Source organism: Lissotriton vulgaris, chromosome 2_1 (assembly GCF_964263255.1).
Source record: "Lissotriton vulgaris chromosome 2_1, aLisVul1.2, whole genome shotgun sequence".
NCBI lineage: Eukaryota > Metazoa > Chordata > Amphibia > Caudata > Salamandridae > Lissotriton > Lissotriton vulgaris.
In genome coordinates, this window is record NC_141687.1 from 186,809,694 (window position 1) to 186,829,328 (window position 19,635).

General features: G+C 47.0%; 1 protein-coding gene across 1 annotated transcript; it reads right to left on the bottom strand.

The window, feature by feature from the left end:
• Positions 1–6,952: 6,952 nt before the first annotated feature.
• Positions 6,953–12,133, bottom strand: LOC147729808 (C-C motif chemokine 4-like). Its single transcript, XM_086958503.1, has 3 exons — positions 12,002–12,133; positions 11,063–11,177; positions 6,953–7,684 (listed from the first exon to the last, which is right to left on the bottom strand). The coding sequence occupies exons 1-3, from the start codon at positions 12,072–12,074 to the stop codon at positions 7,597–7,599; spliced, it is 276 nt and encodes a 91-aa protein (XP_086814629.1). The 5' UTR covers positions 12,075–12,133; the 3' UTR covers positions 6,953–7,596.
• Between the last annotated feature and the right edge of the window lie 7,502 nt (positions 12,134–19,635).

The following is a 19,635-nucleotide window of genomic DNA, read 5'->3' on the forward strand; positions in this document are numbered from 1 at the left end:
GCCTTTTTTAAAAATAGGGATGATGGTGGAGGTGTCCCATGAGGCAGGTGCTGGGTTGCCATTGACTGCATTGAACACGTTTGCCAAAACCTCTGCCCACAATTTTGGTGAATACATAAAAAAGTCAGCAGGGACTCCATCGGGACCGGGTGCCTTATGCTTTGTAGTGGCCAAGATAGCTTTTTCCACTTCTTGATAGTTGAAAAGGATGGGACGGGCGGCTAAGGTTACCAACGGAGCACCTATGATTGCTTCGTCATTATCCCCGTATACATTTTTAAAATGAGAGAACCATTTTTCGTCAGGGATAACACAGTCCATGGGTTCATTATTGTCATCTGAGAAGAAGGGCTGTTTAATAATCTCCCACAATTTCCTACTATCCTTCAGGACTGCCACTGAAAGGAGGTTTTCTCACGCTTCACGTTTAATGGTGTCCTTTCGTTTTTTTACTGCTAGCTTATAAGTTTTCCTTAATCTGGTGATCTCATATTTTACCCTAGGGGTATTTTTTAGGGCTGCCAGCAGTAATCTGTGAGCTTTAGAACATGCTGAGTCAAACCAGCGCTTATTTCCTGGGGTTCCTTTTTTTGGCTTAGCTAAAAGATCCTGTGACACCTGCCCACATATTGCTTCGAATGCTTCTACAATTTCTTGGCCCTGGACACAAGGATTTTTGCAAATCTCGACCTGGTCCTTGATCTTAAGGACATTTTCTACATAGAATTTTTCCGGGACCACCTTTGCCCATTTCACACGCCTGCCTTGGTCAGAAGTCCTCAGGGGGTGAACGGGCCTTGCTATCGTTGGGGGTAACCCCATGTGAACTCCCCATGCCACTTCAAATACTACCGGGTTATGATCGCTAAAATGTGTTTGTACCGTACGATAGGCAATAACCCGGTTTAAAATACCTTGGGTAACAAAGATATAATCTATTATTGTACCTTGGTGGACACCGGTAAAAATTGGCAATCTGGGGCCACCATCTGGTTCATGCAAATCGAAGTTAGCAAGAAAATCTTCTAACTCCTCTCCCTCTGTAGTATGTTCGAAGTGGGGTCCCTCTAGTCCTTCGTCCCCATCATCGCTACTTCTCCTACAGACTAGGTTACATGGGTGAATGTTAAAATCGCCTAATAAAATATACTCTAAGTCATACCTGGTATTCTGGCTGGCTAATTTTAGAATGCTATCCAGATTAGCAATGTTACATCCTCTATGGTCACTGTTCCCTGAGTTATAAAAGTTTATATATATGGTCCTGCTAGTGTTGTTGGTCACTCTTTCTACCATTAAGATGTTATGGGAGTCGGTGCTAATCTGCCTACAACTTCCCTTCAGGTCTAAGGAGAACAGAATTAAAAGGCCTCCTTTAGCTCTCCCCATACGACTGGGGACAGCTGCTTTAGTAAAGCTGGTAAACCCATCCCACCAAAGATTGGCGGATTTGTCCCAGGTTTCCTGGAGAGCAATAATATGGTGGCCTAAAACAAAGCTTGACCATGCCTTATCCTGTCGTTTGGTGTTTAGGCCCGCTATGTTCCAGCTTATCATCTTGCAAGAATCTATGGGTGTCTTAGGCTCTGAGTACCGCACCAATACCCCTTCAGCTGCTCGTGGCAGTTGGGTCCCTTCATTGGTTCATACTTTCGAAAGGCTCTGTGGGTTATCGCTGGCAAGACTCTGATTCGCACAGTGCTCAGGCAAATTTAAAGTGGGGAGATGTTCATGTTTTGGTGTGACTTGATCTTCTTGCCCTATCTGAGAGATGAACTCGCTGGAATCTAAGCCATTAATAAGTTGACTGCTCTGGGCTGGTGGCTGATCTAAAGCATCTTTTACCAAATTAATGTCCTCCATATGTCAATCGCAGTCATTTAAATTGGATAAGACTCCATACCTATTCCCCATTCCAAATCCCCAGTCGAAAGGGGTGGCCGCCTGACCCCATCCGCTTGCTGTTGTGTTCCACATGGGTCGTGGGGTGTTTGAACGCATCGTGAGCTGACACTCATTTTATGGGACTAGGACTTATTTTTGACCCAGAGCAAGAGACAGAAAGACAGAGAAAGTAGAAAGGAGGGAGGTGGAAAAAGAGAATGATAGGAAACTAGTGACAAATAGAGAAATCAGGTATGAAAGAGGACATGCAAAGGTGAGATAGAGATGATAACTGTAGGGTGGTGGGAAAAAGGGCACAAGGTGGAATAATGCATATTCAGCAACCCCAGCAGTAAGCATCACAGGCGGGGGCTCCAAAGAAAACGTAACACCACTGAACTCATTTTTACTTATTTTTTTTTTCAAATAAAGCACTGGCAGGGGCCATATGGGTGACTGCTTATGCCACCTGAGCACTAACTCCCACTGAGCAGAGATACATCCGCTTGAACATGAGTCCATAGCTATACTGATGCAGGTTGCAGAGATTCATCTTTACATATGGAGCCAACATTTTCAAGTGTTCACTAATCCAAACCACCAACACTCCTATCCTTGAGTCGTCTGTAAGTCTCCTACCCACTCGCATACCAAACAAAGTGAGCCGTCAAGTATCCAGTAAGAACTTCTGTTTTGATTACATTGTAGTCATCAGCCCAATTATGCTAAGTGATACCATGATGTAAATATTTGTCCTGTCCAGAATTATTGCTCCCTCATAGACCAGGAAGCATCCAGGTTTGATGCAACAAAACCACAACATAAAACATCAAGAATGCTGCTTCATTCATACCGTACCACAGATAAACCTGTGTTTCAGTGGGTGGAAAAGTAGTTGGAGTGGATACCACACTACTCAAATACCCTATATTATATCTTGAGATAAATGGAGGCTACTGTGAGACAAGTACCATTTCTAAGACATTCTTCAGACAGTAAATCACTGAAGTTAGTGCATGGACACCCCCCCATATTTGGTATGAGGTGCAGCCACCTCACTCATCTCAATAAACTTTGTTTCTTACACTACCTGCTGAAGGAGGCTTCAAATCCCCCAGCGAAGCCACAGACATTACACTGTCCCAGGACCTCTGCAACAAGCTCAGCTCCTACTTCCACCTGAAAATCAAGGACCTCTTCTACAACTTCTGCAAACAGACTCCAGAAACCACCCTCCCCTCCAGCGACGAAAGCCAGCCCACCATCCCCACCTGGACACCGGTCACCACGAAGACACCACCACGACCATGTTGAACACCCACTCAGGAGCCCCCATGGACCCCTGCTCGTCTCACATCTTCCACAAAGCCGCCTCCTCCATTGCACCTAAACTACGCCGCACCATCAATACCACCTTCGAATCCGGCACCTTCCCCGACGACTGTAATCGGACAGAGGTCAAGCTCCTCCTCAAGAATCCCTCGGCTGACCCGACGGACCTGAAAAACTACCGGCCGATCTCTCTACCTTCACAGCCATAGTCGCAGAGAAATTCATCGAAGAGAACGCCATCCTCGACTCCTCCCAGACCGGATTCCGCAGCAACCACAGTACCGAGACCGCCCTCCTCGCCGTCACTGATGACATCCGAGTGCTACTCGACCAGGGCCACACCGCGGCCCTCATCCTTCTACACCTCTCCGCAGCCTTCAACACTGTCTCCCACCGCACTCTTGCAGCCAGACTCCACGATGCCAGAATACAGGAAACCGCCCTCGACTGGATCTGCTCCTTTCTTGCCAGTAGAACCCAGAGGATCAGATTCCCACCCTTCCTCTCCGAACCCACAGAGATCAACTGCGAAGTACCCCAAGGATCATCGCTCAGCCCCACGCTCTTCAACATCTACATGCCCCCCCCTCACCGCCATCTTCCGACAGCATGAGCTCAGCATAATATCCGACGACATCCAGTGCATCCTTTCCCTCACAAAGAACCCCGAAGACACCAGACTCAGCTTCCAGGAAGGAATGAAAGACGTCGCAGCCTGGATGAGCAACAGCTGACTAAAGCTCAACTCGGAAAAGATAGAGGTCCTCGTCCTTGGACCTACCCTTACAGCTTGGAACAACACCTGGCGGCCCTCCATCCTCGGAAACTGACCCAACCTGACAGCCCACGCCCGGAACTTTGGCATCTTTCTAGACTCCTTCCTCACCATGACTCACCAGATCAACGCCCTCGCCTCCACCCGATTCAACTCCCTCTGCATCCTCCGTAAGACCTTCAAGTGGATCCCCCCAAAGCCAGAAAGACCGTCACCCACACACTCATAACTAGCAGACTGCACTACAGAAACACCCTCTGTGTTGGAATCAACAAATCCCTGCAACACAAACTCCAGACCATCCAGAACACTGCAGGGAGACTCGTCCTCGTCACCCCACAACATGAGCACATGACCCAACACCTTCGAGACATCCAGTGGCTCCCCGTTGAGTAGAGAGTAACCTTCAAGCCACTCACCCACGCCTACAAATCCCTCCACAACATCGGACCCAAATACCTCAACGAAAGAATCTCTTTCCATGTACCCAAAAGGAACGTCCGCTCCGCCGAACTTGCCCTAGCAGAAAACCCATGCATCCTCAGAACAAGAGCAGGTGGAGCGGCCTTCTCCTACGTCGCAGCCAAGACCTGGAACAAGCTCCCAGTCAACATCAAATGCTCCCCTGCCCTACACACCTTCCAGAAGAGCCTCAAGACCTGGCTTTTTGGCTGACCCGGAGCTGCACCCCCACCCATGCTCTTGAGATCCTCACGGGTGAGTAGCGCACTTTAAAAGCCACTGATTGATTGATTGTTGTTCAGACCATTAAACCAGTCTCAGTCCCAGAAACAATCATAAGTGCATGAAGGGTTCCTAGAACAACAACTTAGGGCTAATGACAAGTGTGCACTGTTCCAACAAAAACTAAGAGCTTACAACAGGGTGATGATGTCAGTGGCGAAGGCAGTGATTGGAGGAAGCCATATCCTGGATGAGTACGCAGCACACGACAAGGCAGTAATAACATAGCCCATATACCTTACCATTTAGTTCTTAATCTAAGAAATCAAACAAACTTGTAACCTATGTAATTGGTGAAACCCAATTACATTGTGAGACAAATTTAATCTGGCGGTGGCAGAATGGTAGAGGGGTGGGGGTACCACAATTTCTTTGTACTAAAAAGCAAGACTGCTGGTGTCACATTTCAGTGCAGATTGGTTTTGTATTCTAAATAACACTCAGCATTTTGCAAGTGTTCTTCTATAGTTTGCCCACAGAGGAAGTCCTCCAATTGCTTCCGACTCCCTTAAAGTAAAGAAACCTCACATCTCTTTCACTCGGTGCACTCTCCCGCATTCCCTTTCACTCTGCTACTTACCGTTGCCTCCCCTCATTTCTGCCCTTTTTCCTCACAAGCCCAAGCCTGTGTTTCCATGCACCCTCTGCTACTAACTGTACTAAACAGTATTATCCAATCCTCATTTTCGTGGTGGCAACACGTGCCTGAACCATGTGTTTCACTGCACGGCTGCCTCGGCTGGGGCACGATCAGAGATGAGTCGACTCGTCACTTGTAGGGTACAAACAGTTTCCACGCCATGGCGTGGTGGAAACTGTTGACCAGCAAACATTCAGAGGTCAGATAGACTGTGAAAGCTGCTCTTGCATATTTGTTTTCTGGAAGAGGAAAGGTTCACGTTAGAGCAGTCTAGGGCCCGATCACGCGCTATACAAGCGCTGCTTACAGGACAAGGATAAGGCAGAACAGCCATTGGAGGGCCGGTCCTTTCTTATACATCGTGGGGAAGTAATAATGAGCATCTGAAATGCGCGCGCGGGCAGGCGCGTCTGAAGCGTGCACGCCGACGCTCAGGAGCACGCGCACACCGGCCCGCAGGTCAGATAGGTATGTAAATATACCTATATATTTATTTATTTAGATATCTATATAAAAACGACTTTACTTTCTTGAGCTCTGTCATGTCATGTGACTTCAAGCAGCTCAAATCTCCCTGAAATGTAGAATGCCGTCAAAGAGAGATAGAATATAATTGAAAAAGAAAGGAGTACATTCGGGGAGGGCGTTCCAAAAGTCCTTTCTTTGGAACCCCCTCCCCGAATTTACTCCTTTCTTTTTCAATTCTATTCTATCTCTCTTTGACCCAGGCGTGCCCGAGGTGGGCCGGAGAATCAGGGGTAGATTAGGAGCTGTGCAACAGGGAAAATGAAGCTTTTGCATTGGTGCTTGTTTATTTTATGACACAGACATTTCATAATTCTTATGGACATCTTCCTGCACAAAAAGTCCTGGGAAGAGTTTTCCTCTTTTTATAGAAAAAGGAAAAACAAGGAGAGGCAGAGACATTTCTCCTCATTACACCTCACCTCAAAGGCTTCCCCCAGGTAAATCTGGGTCGGCCTCAAAATCCATGGGTGTTGCATGGGGAAACCCACGCAACGCCCGTGGGACGCCTCCTGGGCGAGGAGTAAGGCGGCGCAGCGATTTGTGGTTTGTGCTGCGTTGCTTTACTCAAGATGTATGGGGCCACTCAAAATCCCGCAGGGTGGCTTTGCGTGGCTTCACAAATGAGATTCAGAGCTCTGCGTCATGCATGTGCCACTTTACATGGTGCAAAAGTGATGCAGAGCTCTCATAAATAAGCCCCAAGGTTGGTATCCTCAGATTCTTTTTTGGGAGCAATGCCTCAAACAGCATGTAGTATGGACGATGGGAGGCCCCATTTGAATTTAGAAATACTCCATGTTTCTCATTAAAATTATTTTTTTAATATTTGTTTGTAAATTAAATACAATATTTCATCATTTGTGTACTTGTATAAAAAATGCTTGTTTCTGGATTTTTGAGTGATATTTTGAGGTTCAAATCAGAGAAATTCCTTAGGCCAGAGACCTCTATATCAGTTATGTCTCAGTGGGGGGTCCCCAGATTTCAGTAATGAATTAATGGGGGTCCTCGGAATCCAGTAATAATAAAGTGAGGGTCCACAAAAGTCAAAAGGTTAGGCTGGTTAAGCTGATATATTTGTATATTTCGTGGGTGTATGAAAATAGGCAACAACAATGGGAACACTTAGAATTGTTATTTGTTTTAGAAAGTTTTGAACTTTAGTAAAAAAAGAGCCAATTCAGCTCCGGCCAAATACTTCACCACCCATTCAGTGCTCAGCCAACTACAATATTCGGTACACTTCTAAATATCTTATTACCAAATAAGAAAACATCACATTATTCTTCGTAAAAAATATATTTATTATCTGTAACATAAATAAGAAAAAGAAATTCCATTTGGCTTCCATCCTGCAGAGGCGTTCTATCGTGCTATTACAGTTGACATTTCACAGCTTTCCTCATATACTTTATATACGAACTACAGAAGCAAACACACAGCTGGAGCCTAGAAGGGATCCACCACATATATGTCATCATAAATAGTTATAACTTAAAGGTAATGTTATTGTGTCAGCCCTAAAATAAAATATATAAATTATGCCTATCATTGAAGCTTATTTTTGATGGCTATGGAAGTGCAGGCAGCGGGTCTGGGGCTTGGCGTTTTCAGCAGGAAGTGATGTCATGGCAGGCTTTGACACGCTGGAGGATTCGATCTCAGCCTCTGCCACTGGGCCTGCTCCGGGCTCTCAGTTCAGCTCCAAGTGATTGACGTAGTCCTGGACCCAGGTGATTTCTGGATCAGCACAGAGCTGGCGCCCTCTTCTGGTGATGAATCTGTGGGGCAAAGAGAGGTGGGAATTAAAACATTAAAGTGTGCACCATCGGTTACAAGAGAAAAATAAAACGGCTCAGACAATAACTTGTTTTCTCTATATTCCGAATACCCAATTACACCCGGTAATGTACCAATTCCTTGGGTGCAAAACTTTCAGTGCATCGAATAATATCCCTGTGATTTACAACAGAGAATATCACCTAAAGTGCAAGCCTATTATGACATCATGAAATCTCACCGCGTTCTACCTGGAACTGCACTGTATGCCATAAATCACTATCGCCGCCTCCTAACTCTAACTGCACTATGTAAGTCAATATCGCGGCATCCTAACTGCACTATAGGACATATCTGTATCACCGCGTCCTAACTGTAACTGCACTACATATCATGTCAATATCACTGCATCCAAACTGTAACTGCACTAAATGACATGTCAGATTCACTCCGTCCTATCTCCAGCTGCACTATATGTTGTGTCAGCGGTATCACTGCCTTCAAACAATGACTGCACTATATGGCATAAATCACTATTGCTCTCCCCTAACTCTAACTGCACTGTATGACAAAAATCACTCTTTCTCCGTCCTAACTGTAACTGCATTATATGACATAAACCAATATCTCTGCACTGTATCTGCTCTATAAAACATATGCCATCGCACTGCATCCTAACTGAAATTACAGTGTATGATGAAACATTCTCCCTGTGCCCACGCTGCAACCTTACTATATCAAAGAATGTCCCTTTTGCCTAATAGCCATTCAATAGCATCACTACGTTGTCACTGCCACGTCACTCTGACATCTGTGAACACCCTGAATCCTAAGTAGCTTTCCTCTACGACATCATGGACTATCGCTGTGTTCTCAAAGTAACTCCTGAATGACATCAGATACTATACAGTACCCTTAATGCTACTCAAATAAAACATGAGAGATGTCAAGGTACCCTCAGCACCACTCCGGTATGATATCATGGACGGTCAATTTACCCTCAGGACCACTCGGCTATGACATCATGGTCTGTCACTTTACCCTCAGGACCACTCGGCTATGACATCATGGACTGTCATTTTACCCTCAGGACCACTCGGCTATGACATCATGGACTGTCACTGTACCTTTGGCACCACACCACTATGACACCATGGACTGTCACTTTACCCTCAGCACCACTCGGCTATGACATCATGGACTGTCATTTTACCCTCAGGACCACTCGGCTATGACATCATGGACTGTCACTGTACCTTTGGCACCACACCACTATGACACCATGGACTGTCACTTTACCCTCAGCACCACTCGGCTATGACATCATGGACTGTCACTTTATTCTCGGCACCCCTTCAGTATCACATTATGGACTGTGTCTGTACCTTTGGCACCACACCACTATGACACCATGGACTGTCACTTTAGCCTCAGGACCACTCCACTATGACATCATGGAGTGTCACTTTACCACCGCACCACACCACTATGACACCATGGACTGTCACTTTACCTTCGGCACCACACCACTATGACATCATGGACTGTCACTGTACCTTCGGCACCACTCCACTATGACATCCTGTACTGTCAATTTACCCCTAGGACCACATCACTATGACACCATGGACTGTCACTTTACTCTCAGGACCACACCACATGACATCATGGGTTGTCACTTTATCCTCTGCATCACTCAGCTAGGCCTTCGTGGACTGTCACTTTACCCTCAGCATCACTCAGCGAGGCCTTCGTGGACTGTCACTTTACCCTCAGCATCACTCAGCGAGGCCTTCGTGGACTGTCACTTTACCCTCAGCATCACTCAGCGAGGCCTTCGTGGACTGCCACTTTACCCTCAGCATCACTCAGCGAGGCCTTCGTGGACTGTCACTTTACCCTCAGCATCACTCAGCGAGGCCTTCGTGGACTGTCACTTTACCCTCAGCATCACTCAGCTAGGCCTTCGTGGACTGTCACTTCACCCTGAGACCGCTACACTACGGCTTCAGAAAGTATCCACAGTTTCTCTCCTCTGATAGCAGAGGATGTTGTGTTATTCATGTTTTAAACCCAACACTACTAGGGAGCTCTTGCATAACACCGTATATCTTATTGGGATTGCAATGTGCTTTGATATCAGGATTCCCAGGTTTCGCCTTGATTAAGGAGAAGGGATGTGCGGTGGTGGGTCCCTAATATGGAGTATGAATGTCCATGCTGTGAGGAAGCAGGAGTCTGGCTGAAGTGGGAACAGTGAGGCCATGTCTGATACTCAACTCGGCGTGTTAAATGTCCGATGTAAAGCACAATGAAAATGTACTGTTCCCTTAGACTTGTCGTTGACTGGGGATGTGATTGCAATCAGCCAGAAAATAATTCCTATTCACTCTGCCCAGGCTAAGTGGGCATACCGTTTTTGGGTTTGCTATGGGGCTGGTTGGAGAATTGAGGGTGATGGAAGAGGTATGCATGTCTAGCCCCAAAGGGGTGAAGAGGCCCTCTGTCTCCTTAAGAACAATGTGGGTTGGTGTGAAGGTCTGCAACCTCAGCAATGTGTACAGGTCAGGGTTAGGGGCTTTGTGGTGATAAATACATGTTGTGTTTTTCCAGAGCGGTTCTTGGAATCCCATTTGCTTCCTCGAGGGGGATGGACCAGGCAACGAGGGGTAGGCATCTCCCAGATATGGAAGCCTCCTTTATTTGCTCACATGCAGCCACCATAAACACTTGTACATCAGGCAACCAGTGCTTTAGTGAAACACCTCCCACGTGACAAATTCATCTACAAGGCTGTGGTCAGTTCCTCCTCATAGTGGAAGAGACGCTCTATCACAGCAGCAGCAGCACATCTGAGTCATGTGCAGTCAACCACAACAATAAACAAATCACTTTGGATGCTGCTGACTCAGATGAAGAAATACAAATGCACCAGAAAAATGATACATTGTCTTTGGCCTGACGACTCCAGGTATTACAAGGACATGGGACAAATGCAATAGTAGTTTGAGTTTGGAAGACTTGCTGAGTGGGTCCATTACACCTTCATTCACTTATAATACCAACTAAATACTACTGCGGGCCCACCACCGGCCGGAGTGGGCGGTGCTCTGTGGGTAGGGTTAAGCTGATTACCCCTTACAGGAAAGCAGCAAAGGTAAACCTACACTCTGGTGAACTACATGTGAGTGGCCGATCTACAACTTCGAATTTCAAAATCAAGAATGTAGGCCCTTAAAACGCAGCCTTACAAGATGAAGAGGACTCAGTGGGAGCTCTATTGTTGCTGAACTGACTGGAGTGACATCTGCAGGGAGGGGAGTCACTGCACTCCAGTACAGGGAACTGCAAGACACAACTCAAGAAATGAGGTGACTTACATCACTGCTGGCATGGAGCACTGGCTGCTGGTGAAGAAGTAATCCTGGACGTGGCTCTGGGGGATCTTCCGGGAGGCGTGGGAGAAGCAGCAGGAGGTGGGAGCATCTGCACCGGCTGCAAAAGAACAACAAAGGGGTGTAAAAGCTGGAGAACGTCCAGGCATTTGCGAACCAGAACACAAGCGGAGAAGGCCTTGTCATTAGCATGTCAATGACCATCCTCCCCCTCTGGCCATGAGCAGGAACAGACCCCCCACTCACACTATGAACATTCCCATACAGCAGGGCCCCCTCCAGATCTTGGGTTCCCTTTTTCTTAACCCTGCACTGTAGGTCACTCATCCTATGGCCATTTAGGACCCACTGTTCTCCCCAGACTTGCACCACAACAGAAGCTGATGCTCACCTTTACTCTTTTTTTACATGAGTATGTTTTTATTGAAGATTTTTTCAACCAAATGAGTAGAGTGGAGTAAATCAGCAATGGGAAAACACCCCAATGCAAAGGTAACGCCAATAAATCCACATGAATATACCAAAGGAGTACATACATACCACAAAACCGAGGCAGGAGTAAGTATACAATGCAGTATTAGAACAGGCAAGTGAAAAAAGGAGTCACCGAAGGTGTAAATTCTACAGGAGGAGCGCTACATTGTCGATGAATTAAATCACGAAGAAACCAACCTGTTTTCTTTGTCCAAACTACCCATAAGAACACTATGTGTACAGACACACTCACACTGATTTCTCCCTTAAATCAAAGCTTCACTGATAGGCAGGTGCACCCTAACCAGGTGAAAGAGGCCCTCTGGCCATTCTGTGTCACCCTGAGCATTTGCTGCATCTGCAGATCAAGGACTGGGCCAAGAGACTGAGGGTGCATAGTGGTTCCATCACAGGGACCTCATGGTATAGAGTGAAAGCATCAGCACTCACCCGGGGCAGCCAGGCCCTCAGAGCAGAAGGCAGCCAGGAGGAGCACAGAGGCAGCAGCCAGGGAGAGCATCATGTCTGCTTTAGGTCTGGGACTAAGCTCTCTGCAGATCTGGTCAGAGGGTGAGCTGCGGCTGACTGATCTCCCCGTCGGACATCCCAGTATTTATGGACAGAAAAGTGGGGTTCTCGACAATGCGGGGGCAGGGGAGGGTGGGGGGATGTGGAGTACGGGGAAGTTAGATGGAAGATTTGAGAGTGGAAATGCACAAATGATGCGATGGTAGAAACCCTGCAGAATGGAGGGAGCTAAATATGGCACGTTGAGCAACACAGGAAACCTATGGGGAGGCGAGAAGAGCTCGCGCTGCAAACCCTGGCGGGCTCAGTCTGCACACTACACGAGGAGCCCAGGAGGACAGGAAGTGATGAAACAAGACACTTGTAGTAGGGAATCTTTCTCTTTCTCTCGCCTCTGAAGTGAGCTCATGGCAGTTAGAGGTTCCTGTTCCAGTCGGGGGTGTCTAAGTTTACTTTTAGAACAGAGAACATGTAGGGGGGATTTCCCCAAGCCCAAGGGGGGCGGTTGACTTATCTCATACCCTGCCCTTTCCATGCCGGAGCATCTGTTGCCTTGAAACTTTGGCCCTTTAATCATTAGAGCACCTAGAGCAATCAGTGACCCCCTTCAATGGTTTATTTATACACAACACTGCCGAGGCCTGAGCCTCCGCATGAGTTTTCTTCATGGCGCTCAAGGACTAGATATTTAGCCATTTTGTAAAGTGTTGCTCATCGCTTCACTAATACGACAGAGCACAGTGGATTAAGACTAAAAGTCAGGTTAACTCACACGGATCACAGTGAGGGTAACTCATGGTGTCACCCCCTCACGACTTACCGCATTGATCTCCTCAGCTCCGAGTCCGCCAGTGGACATAGATGGCAAATAACAGGAAATAAAGGGACCATACAGAATCCTTAGTAAAATGTGTTAATTTATTTTCTATATTTGCCAAGGCCATAGAGATTGGGGGTAGCGAAGGTCAGGGTAGGGGGAAGAGAGGGCTTTCTGGGGACTGATGAGTTGAAGTGGATTTTTGGTGTTCATTTAAGGGCTTCCTTTGTACTGGTGGTAACCCTTCAGACGTTTGGATGTGGGTAGAGCAGTGCAGTCTGCAGGGACTTCGAGTTCCTTGCCCATCATGCCGCCTCCATCCGAGACGTTCCATGGTATCTCATATTGACCAGCCCACGAGTGGAGTAGGTTATAAACGCTGAGATGGCTTCCTCTAGTCTGTTTCCCTGTCAGTAGCCGTAGGGCACTGGGCTGACTGCAATGAGGACCGAGGGATCTTCCCCGGGGCGCGCAATTTTCCATTGGGCGGATTCTGAGGTGTAGACAATGTCTTTCATGTGATATTCCCCGGGTCTAAAAAATAACCACGGGTGGGCAGAGTACACTGGGCTCGGGTATAAAGTTAAGAGAATTTCTGGCTCTGACTGTCCTCGGGCTGAGGGGGGGGCCTGACCTCGGGGGCAGTCACGTCTTACCTGGGTTCTGAGGATGAGTGAATTGAGTGCTGGCACGCGCCCTGGAGGAGTAGAAAGACAGTAGACAGACGCAGCAATGCACATACAAAAAGTAGCGAACACCAGCTCTGAAATAAATCATTATTAGATCGCTCCTTGACACGTAAAGCTCTCCTTTTTAATAGCACTGGAGGTGCCATCCTGGCCACGAGGTTTGTTATTCAGTCAATATTTAATAGCTTCCAGGTTTTCAGATCCGGAAATATAAGGACTAATATAAATGAGAAAAATTGGTCACTCAAGAGGATGCTTAAATATTAGCATCAAATGCCCTGCCATTTATAAGGGAAAATGAAGTATTATTGGCAGGCCCCAAACTGTGGTTGTCAATTTCTTTTCCCAAACTTCCCATTTTGAGGTTCACTGTACCCTATAGAAACACAGACTTTATAATTCCAATGGTTTGTATATTCTGAAGCATCTCTTCAAGCACATCACACACTGAGAAGCCCACCCAACTACGACTTAGTTATTTCGACCAACAGTGCAACACTTTTTTGAGAAATCTATGTTTTCTCTTTCTTAACCCTATTCAGTCCAAAGTTAATGCTCCTAAACATTTCCAAATTACGTTAAGCGTCACAGTGGAGCTCAAAGTGGAGAAAATGTATTGTGCACCAATTTAGGTATTTTTTGCAAATTTGGAAATAGAGCAAACAGGATTTACACCAGGAGAAAATGTATTGTCCGTTACTTGTTTGTATATTATGAAATTAAGCGAACACAATGTTATACACTTTCTAATATGACAGAATGCTCTAAAATGAAGGAAAAATCTGTTTTATACAATTCTAATTAATTCACTTTTTTAAATTTAAGCAGCAAAATAAACCGCAAAATCTATTGGGTAGCTCATAGATATATGGGTAGTTTTTTCCAAAAACTCTTCTGCAGAAAGAAATTAATTGAAAGGAAAATGTGCATTCTATTTATTTTGTAATAAAAAATTGGTTTCCTTCATTTTCCCCTTTGCAAAACTGCTTATGCTGTATTGGCTGGAGCAAAATATATTTGTTATATTGCCCGTCCTGCTTGAGACACAAATTAAGCCAAAATTGATTCATGCCTTGATTATAAGTTTAACGTATCATAGGTTCAGATTCACTTTTGAGAGTCTTAAAATGTGAATTTACATGTGCAAATCAGTTTACTCACACATAGTATTACACCGGATGGTGTACTACTCTGTGGAAGTAAATCTACCCAGAGAGGTGGCAGTGGACGTTCCAGGACAGGATTGTCTTGCCGAATCGGTGATCACCTACATATCTATGAGTTTGTAACTAACTGCATCTCTGGGAGGCCTGTTACCATCCTGGATATGATGTGAGTTGTACTACTTTCAAAGGCGGCACCAACGTTTTGTCGTGGGATAGCATGGGAAAGAACAGCGTATGGTAGGGGGGGTTTGCTTGCTGAAGTGATCTAAGAGGCACAACATGTGCACTACTGCAATCATGATTACGCACCGGTGTCTATAATACGTAATGCTGCTGGGAGCTCTAACACCCGTTCTGCCCCGGAGCACTGGTGTGATATGGTACTAGGACTATTTTGGGAATTAAAAAAAAGCTTAAACCTATTACAGTGACAGGTGAAGCTTAGGGTGCCCCCCAAACCCAGCCACACTGTGACTGTCTTCTTGGGCCGGCCTTGGTGGGGAGTGTCTAGGAGTAATGCGATTGCGATCTGATGTGTGCCACTGCACTGGCACATTTCTAACTGCATTCATATTTGTAAATGATATTTCTCTCTCACCTCAGCCACGCCGTCATCTTTGGGATTCCTGTCTCTTCGCACAATGCGGTAGCTGTCGCTGCTGTACCTTCCTCCACTCTCCCGCCCTTTGGGGGGGCTGCAGGCCGGGTCCGGCCGTCGTGCTCCAGGTGCTGCAAAAGGAAGTCTCCTCCTCCCCTCTACTTCTGCTAGGTTTGTCGGGCTACCGGGATTGCCCAGAGGCACAAACTCCAAATCCAGGGGCTCGCTCAGCTCGTCAGAGAGCCTCCCCTAGAGAAGCTTGCATCAAAGTAGGCCTATGGCGCCAAGCCGTAAGGTATCCACAAGCTCACTTATTCTGATTCGCGACCCAGATTCTTGATGTGCCCCAAGGAGTGCAAATGCCTGCAGTTTCAGACCAGCCACTATGGGGGCCAGGCCAGTTGACAACCTCAGGGCTGGTGGTGCTGCGTGGCGTGTTCACAGTGATCTCAGGGCACGAGATGGCCCCAGCCCACTCAATTCAAAGCTTGGTCCGCCCGGCCAGCTCTTTCACCACTACACAGATACCCCTCTCCTCAGCCGCTACGTACCAGGCTTGGCCCCTTCTATGCCTGTGATCGTACCAGTCTCCTCCAAAACACTGGTGAGGGGCCTATGTCTAAGTTACTGCCCTCTGTCCATGCTGAGAGACAGCAGCCAGCAGAGGCCTGCGTACCCTGAAAACACGGGTCAGTAACAACATGGTAAAGGTCATCAATCCTATCACACTCAGCAGCATTCCAGGCATACTGGCAGCCCCCCTGTCCACAGCCCCCAGCACACTGAGCAGCACACTGTCACTTGAGCATACACCTGTGTGCTTGGCAGCCCTGGCACATTGGGTACCCCCAAAATACGACACCCTCGGGGCAGCACTGATTCACCCCACAGGACATCAGGGACAGTCGCTGGAGGAACACAGACTGTCGCTGAAGAATTATTAAAAGCGCGAACCATAAGGGTTTCAAGGCGCTGGGGCCGTCGGGGGATTAAATGAGCTATTGCACAGAGTCAAATGATGCAGAGCTGCAGAGCTGATCTGCAGCCGGCGCCGGGATCGAACTGTGCGCCCCACGCTCCGGAGTCAGCCGCACCTCCTCCCACTCGAGCCAGACACCCTCCGGGGATCGGAACTGCTTCGCTCCTCACCTCCGCTTGGGCTATCCCTGAGTTATACTGTACACCACTGGCCATGGCACTGTTAGAGGGCCCGCCCGTGCCAACCATAAATTCTTATTGTAGCAGCAGACACCATCGGCATCGGACGCACTCCACTGTGCTGCCGAGTCTCCTCCCACAGACGTGGTGCGTCAGAGGAGCACAGCGCGGCGCGGCGCGGGGGCTGTCCCAGGGCCGTCAGCCCGTCATTGGTAGCGCTAAATGGCCCTGGGACCCACTGTGAGGCCGAGGCTGCACTGTGCAGTGCAGAGCGAGCCTGCTAGCCAGCGTAACAAGATTGTGTCACCCCATAATGGGGTGACACCCGGTGCGATCCGCACCCCCCGCTGCCCCTAGTGACGCCACTGAGTTCCTTCACTAGAAGGGGGGCACAGAGGGCCCCTCCACGCCCCAGTCTGCATGTCCAGTAGGCCTGGGTGGTGAAATCCAATCTGTTTGTGGAGTTTGCAGACTTTTCTGCACTCCACTCTCTGCAGAGCACACAGATTTCTGAAAAACTCTGCAGAGCGGAGTTTTTCCCTTGCTTGTACTCGCCAACATTAACTTGACGAGTGCGAGTGAGGAAAATCCAATGCTAGACCACCTCCTAGGGAAATTTCTCAACGCGGACAGTTGCAAATGGTCACGATCGCTCGTGCTGAGAAACCATCCATTCGCGTTGAGTATGTTGCCGCTCGAAAAGAAAATCCACTCTTGAGTGGCAGAACGAAGCAGCGCCCTCTTGCGCTGCCCGGGGTGCCGTTTGATCTGATTTTTCAATGCAAGACAAACACTCAACGCTAAAAATCATTGAAAACGGTGTGACCTATTGCGCCGCAGAGTTTTTGGGTCACTTCGTGGAGTTCAGCTAACTCCACCCAGGCATAGTGTCCTGCCCTCCACCCCTGAATGGATACCGAACTAGAGCGGGTTTGGAACAGAGAATAAGAGTAAATAATATGGTTCTCTTCTCCCAGAGGACTACTCTTAACTGGACCCAGGAAACACCTCGGTTAAATGATCCTGATTAGGGAATAACAACTGAAATAAACCCACATGTTCCATACCAAAACTGCTAACACTGGCATACATCTCCCATAAGTAACTATTTCCAAACACACAGAACAATATAAGGATTGACCAATGGTGAGTAAAAGGGGTCCTACTCCAAGTTCGGATTTGGGCCCTGAGGAAGATCTCCAAGAAGGAGTCCCACCACGGCAACAATGAGGAGCTATAGGGGGCCACAGGGATGTACGAATCGCGAGGGCCCCCCTGAAAGATATGCTGAAGGGCACCTCTCACTCACATTTGTAGGGACTGATGGGGCCCTCCAGTATGGGTACGCCTGGGAGGCACCCATGCACCGCAGGGGGTGCGGGGGCCTTTTTTATGCCCCTGGGGAGGGTGGTGGGGGGTCACAAGGAACTTTCATTAGGGGGTTAGAGAAAAGCCTTACTAGCGCTATTTTCCCAAACATATCCAGGCATTAGAGGTCGGAATCAACAAGTAATGTACTGCAGTGTCCTGAAAGCATTTTGTACAACAAGAGCTAAAAGGACTGGGACACTTTTGATTAGGGCCAAATCAAATGTCGTTTATGATTAAGGCCCCCAGTTTTCCATTTGTAATGATTTTAACGGATAAATACAGTCAGAAACCTATCTATTTTCCTTTGTGTATTTATTTTTAGATATGGATGAAAATGGAAATTCGGTTGTTTTTAATGTGATTCTAAATTCTGTCAGTCGTGACTGCCAGGCCACTGTGTGTGCTGAATTGAAAGGTAATAAAGTAAAAAATAAGAAAACGTTTTTTAATGAAGCTGAAACAGCTGAAGATGTGCACGACTGAAATTAAATGTACTTGTTTTCACACCAATCAATTGATTTATAATTTATGGATATTCATGCCATTAAGAACTGTCAGGCGTTCGAGTATGAGTGTACATTTACCAATAACAATACTGCCTTATAAGAGCATTGTGATTGGTCTAGGTGCCGTGGCAGCCACGAACCGTGGAGTGAGTATCGGTGGGGGCGGGGCAGGGGCAGGGTGGGGGTTGCTAAAAACTGGATGTTGGATAATTGAAGGTAAGTAAACAATTTAATAAATAAAACGAGTTTCGTAGCGCGCCCTTCATCTCAAAATAACGTGGTGGCAGCTTTTTTTTTTGGCAACTTTGAATGCCCAGTCTTATCATACTTGCCAACAGGGTTGGCTTTCACCCTGGTGGCGCCCTGTGCAACAATGTCTGTTGGCACCCCCCCAATAACCACCTCTGCCATGGATTCATATCACTAGCACCCATTCACAGTGCCCCTCAAGTCTCCATAACCACTGTCTCTCAGATTCATTTACTTTTATTGCGCCACTCATACCAGTGTCAGAGCACTTTACACCACAAACACATTACAAAGAGACAATCAATCATGTGTGTGTAAATCAGTGTATAGGAAATGTTGCATCAGACAGAACTACAAGGTGTAGTGTAGGAGTGACATGTCATCGATACTGGTAGGTAACATAGTTTAAGAGTCCTTATTCTGGAAAAGCACACATTCAGAATTTAAAACGTAACATCATTGTTAGGAGTTCTTTAATGATAGGAATTGTTTTCTACACAAAGGAACCATTTTCACAAGATTAGTGTTAGAAATGGGGGTCTCTAGTTGGCAATGGCTGGCCACTGTCCAAGTATGGACCCTTCTTCCTAAGTCAGAGTAAGGGGGCTACACCCTTTGATAACCCCTGCTCAACCCTGTGGTAATGTAGCACGAGCAGCTAGGCTTATCTCAGAGGTAGTGTGTAAAGCATTTAAGATCATCCACAGTAACACAGTGAAGAACACTACAAAGGGACATCACACAAGTTATTATAAACAAATAAGTATCTTTATATATAGACTTAACACAAGACCAATAACGATAAAAAGCCACAATACTGCAAAATAGGGATACTCTTGAGATGCTGTAAAAATAGTTCAAAGTGTGCAAATCGGAGGTCAGTTCAAAGCAGTGGTCTCTGCGACCCTTTTACTTACAAAGTACCGGGATTTCATAGCAAAACAAACAAAATGTCGCAAACGAGCTGTAGCGATGATTTTCCTCACGCGAGTCCAGCTATGC

Coding starts and splice junctions, on each gene's coding strand:
- LOC147729808 (XM_086958503.1), bottom strand. CDS start 12,074: ATGATGCTCTCCCTGGCTGCTGCCTCTGTGCTCCTCCTGGCTGCCTTC. Junction 11,178..12,001: donor TGAGGGCCTGGCTGCCCCGG/GTGAGTGCTGAT, acceptor GTTCTTTTGCAG/CCGGTGCAGATGCTCCCACC. Junction 7,685..11,062: donor TGCTCCATGCCAGCAGTGAT/GTAAGTCACCTC, acceptor TTTGCCCCACAG/ATTCATCACCAGAAGAGGGC.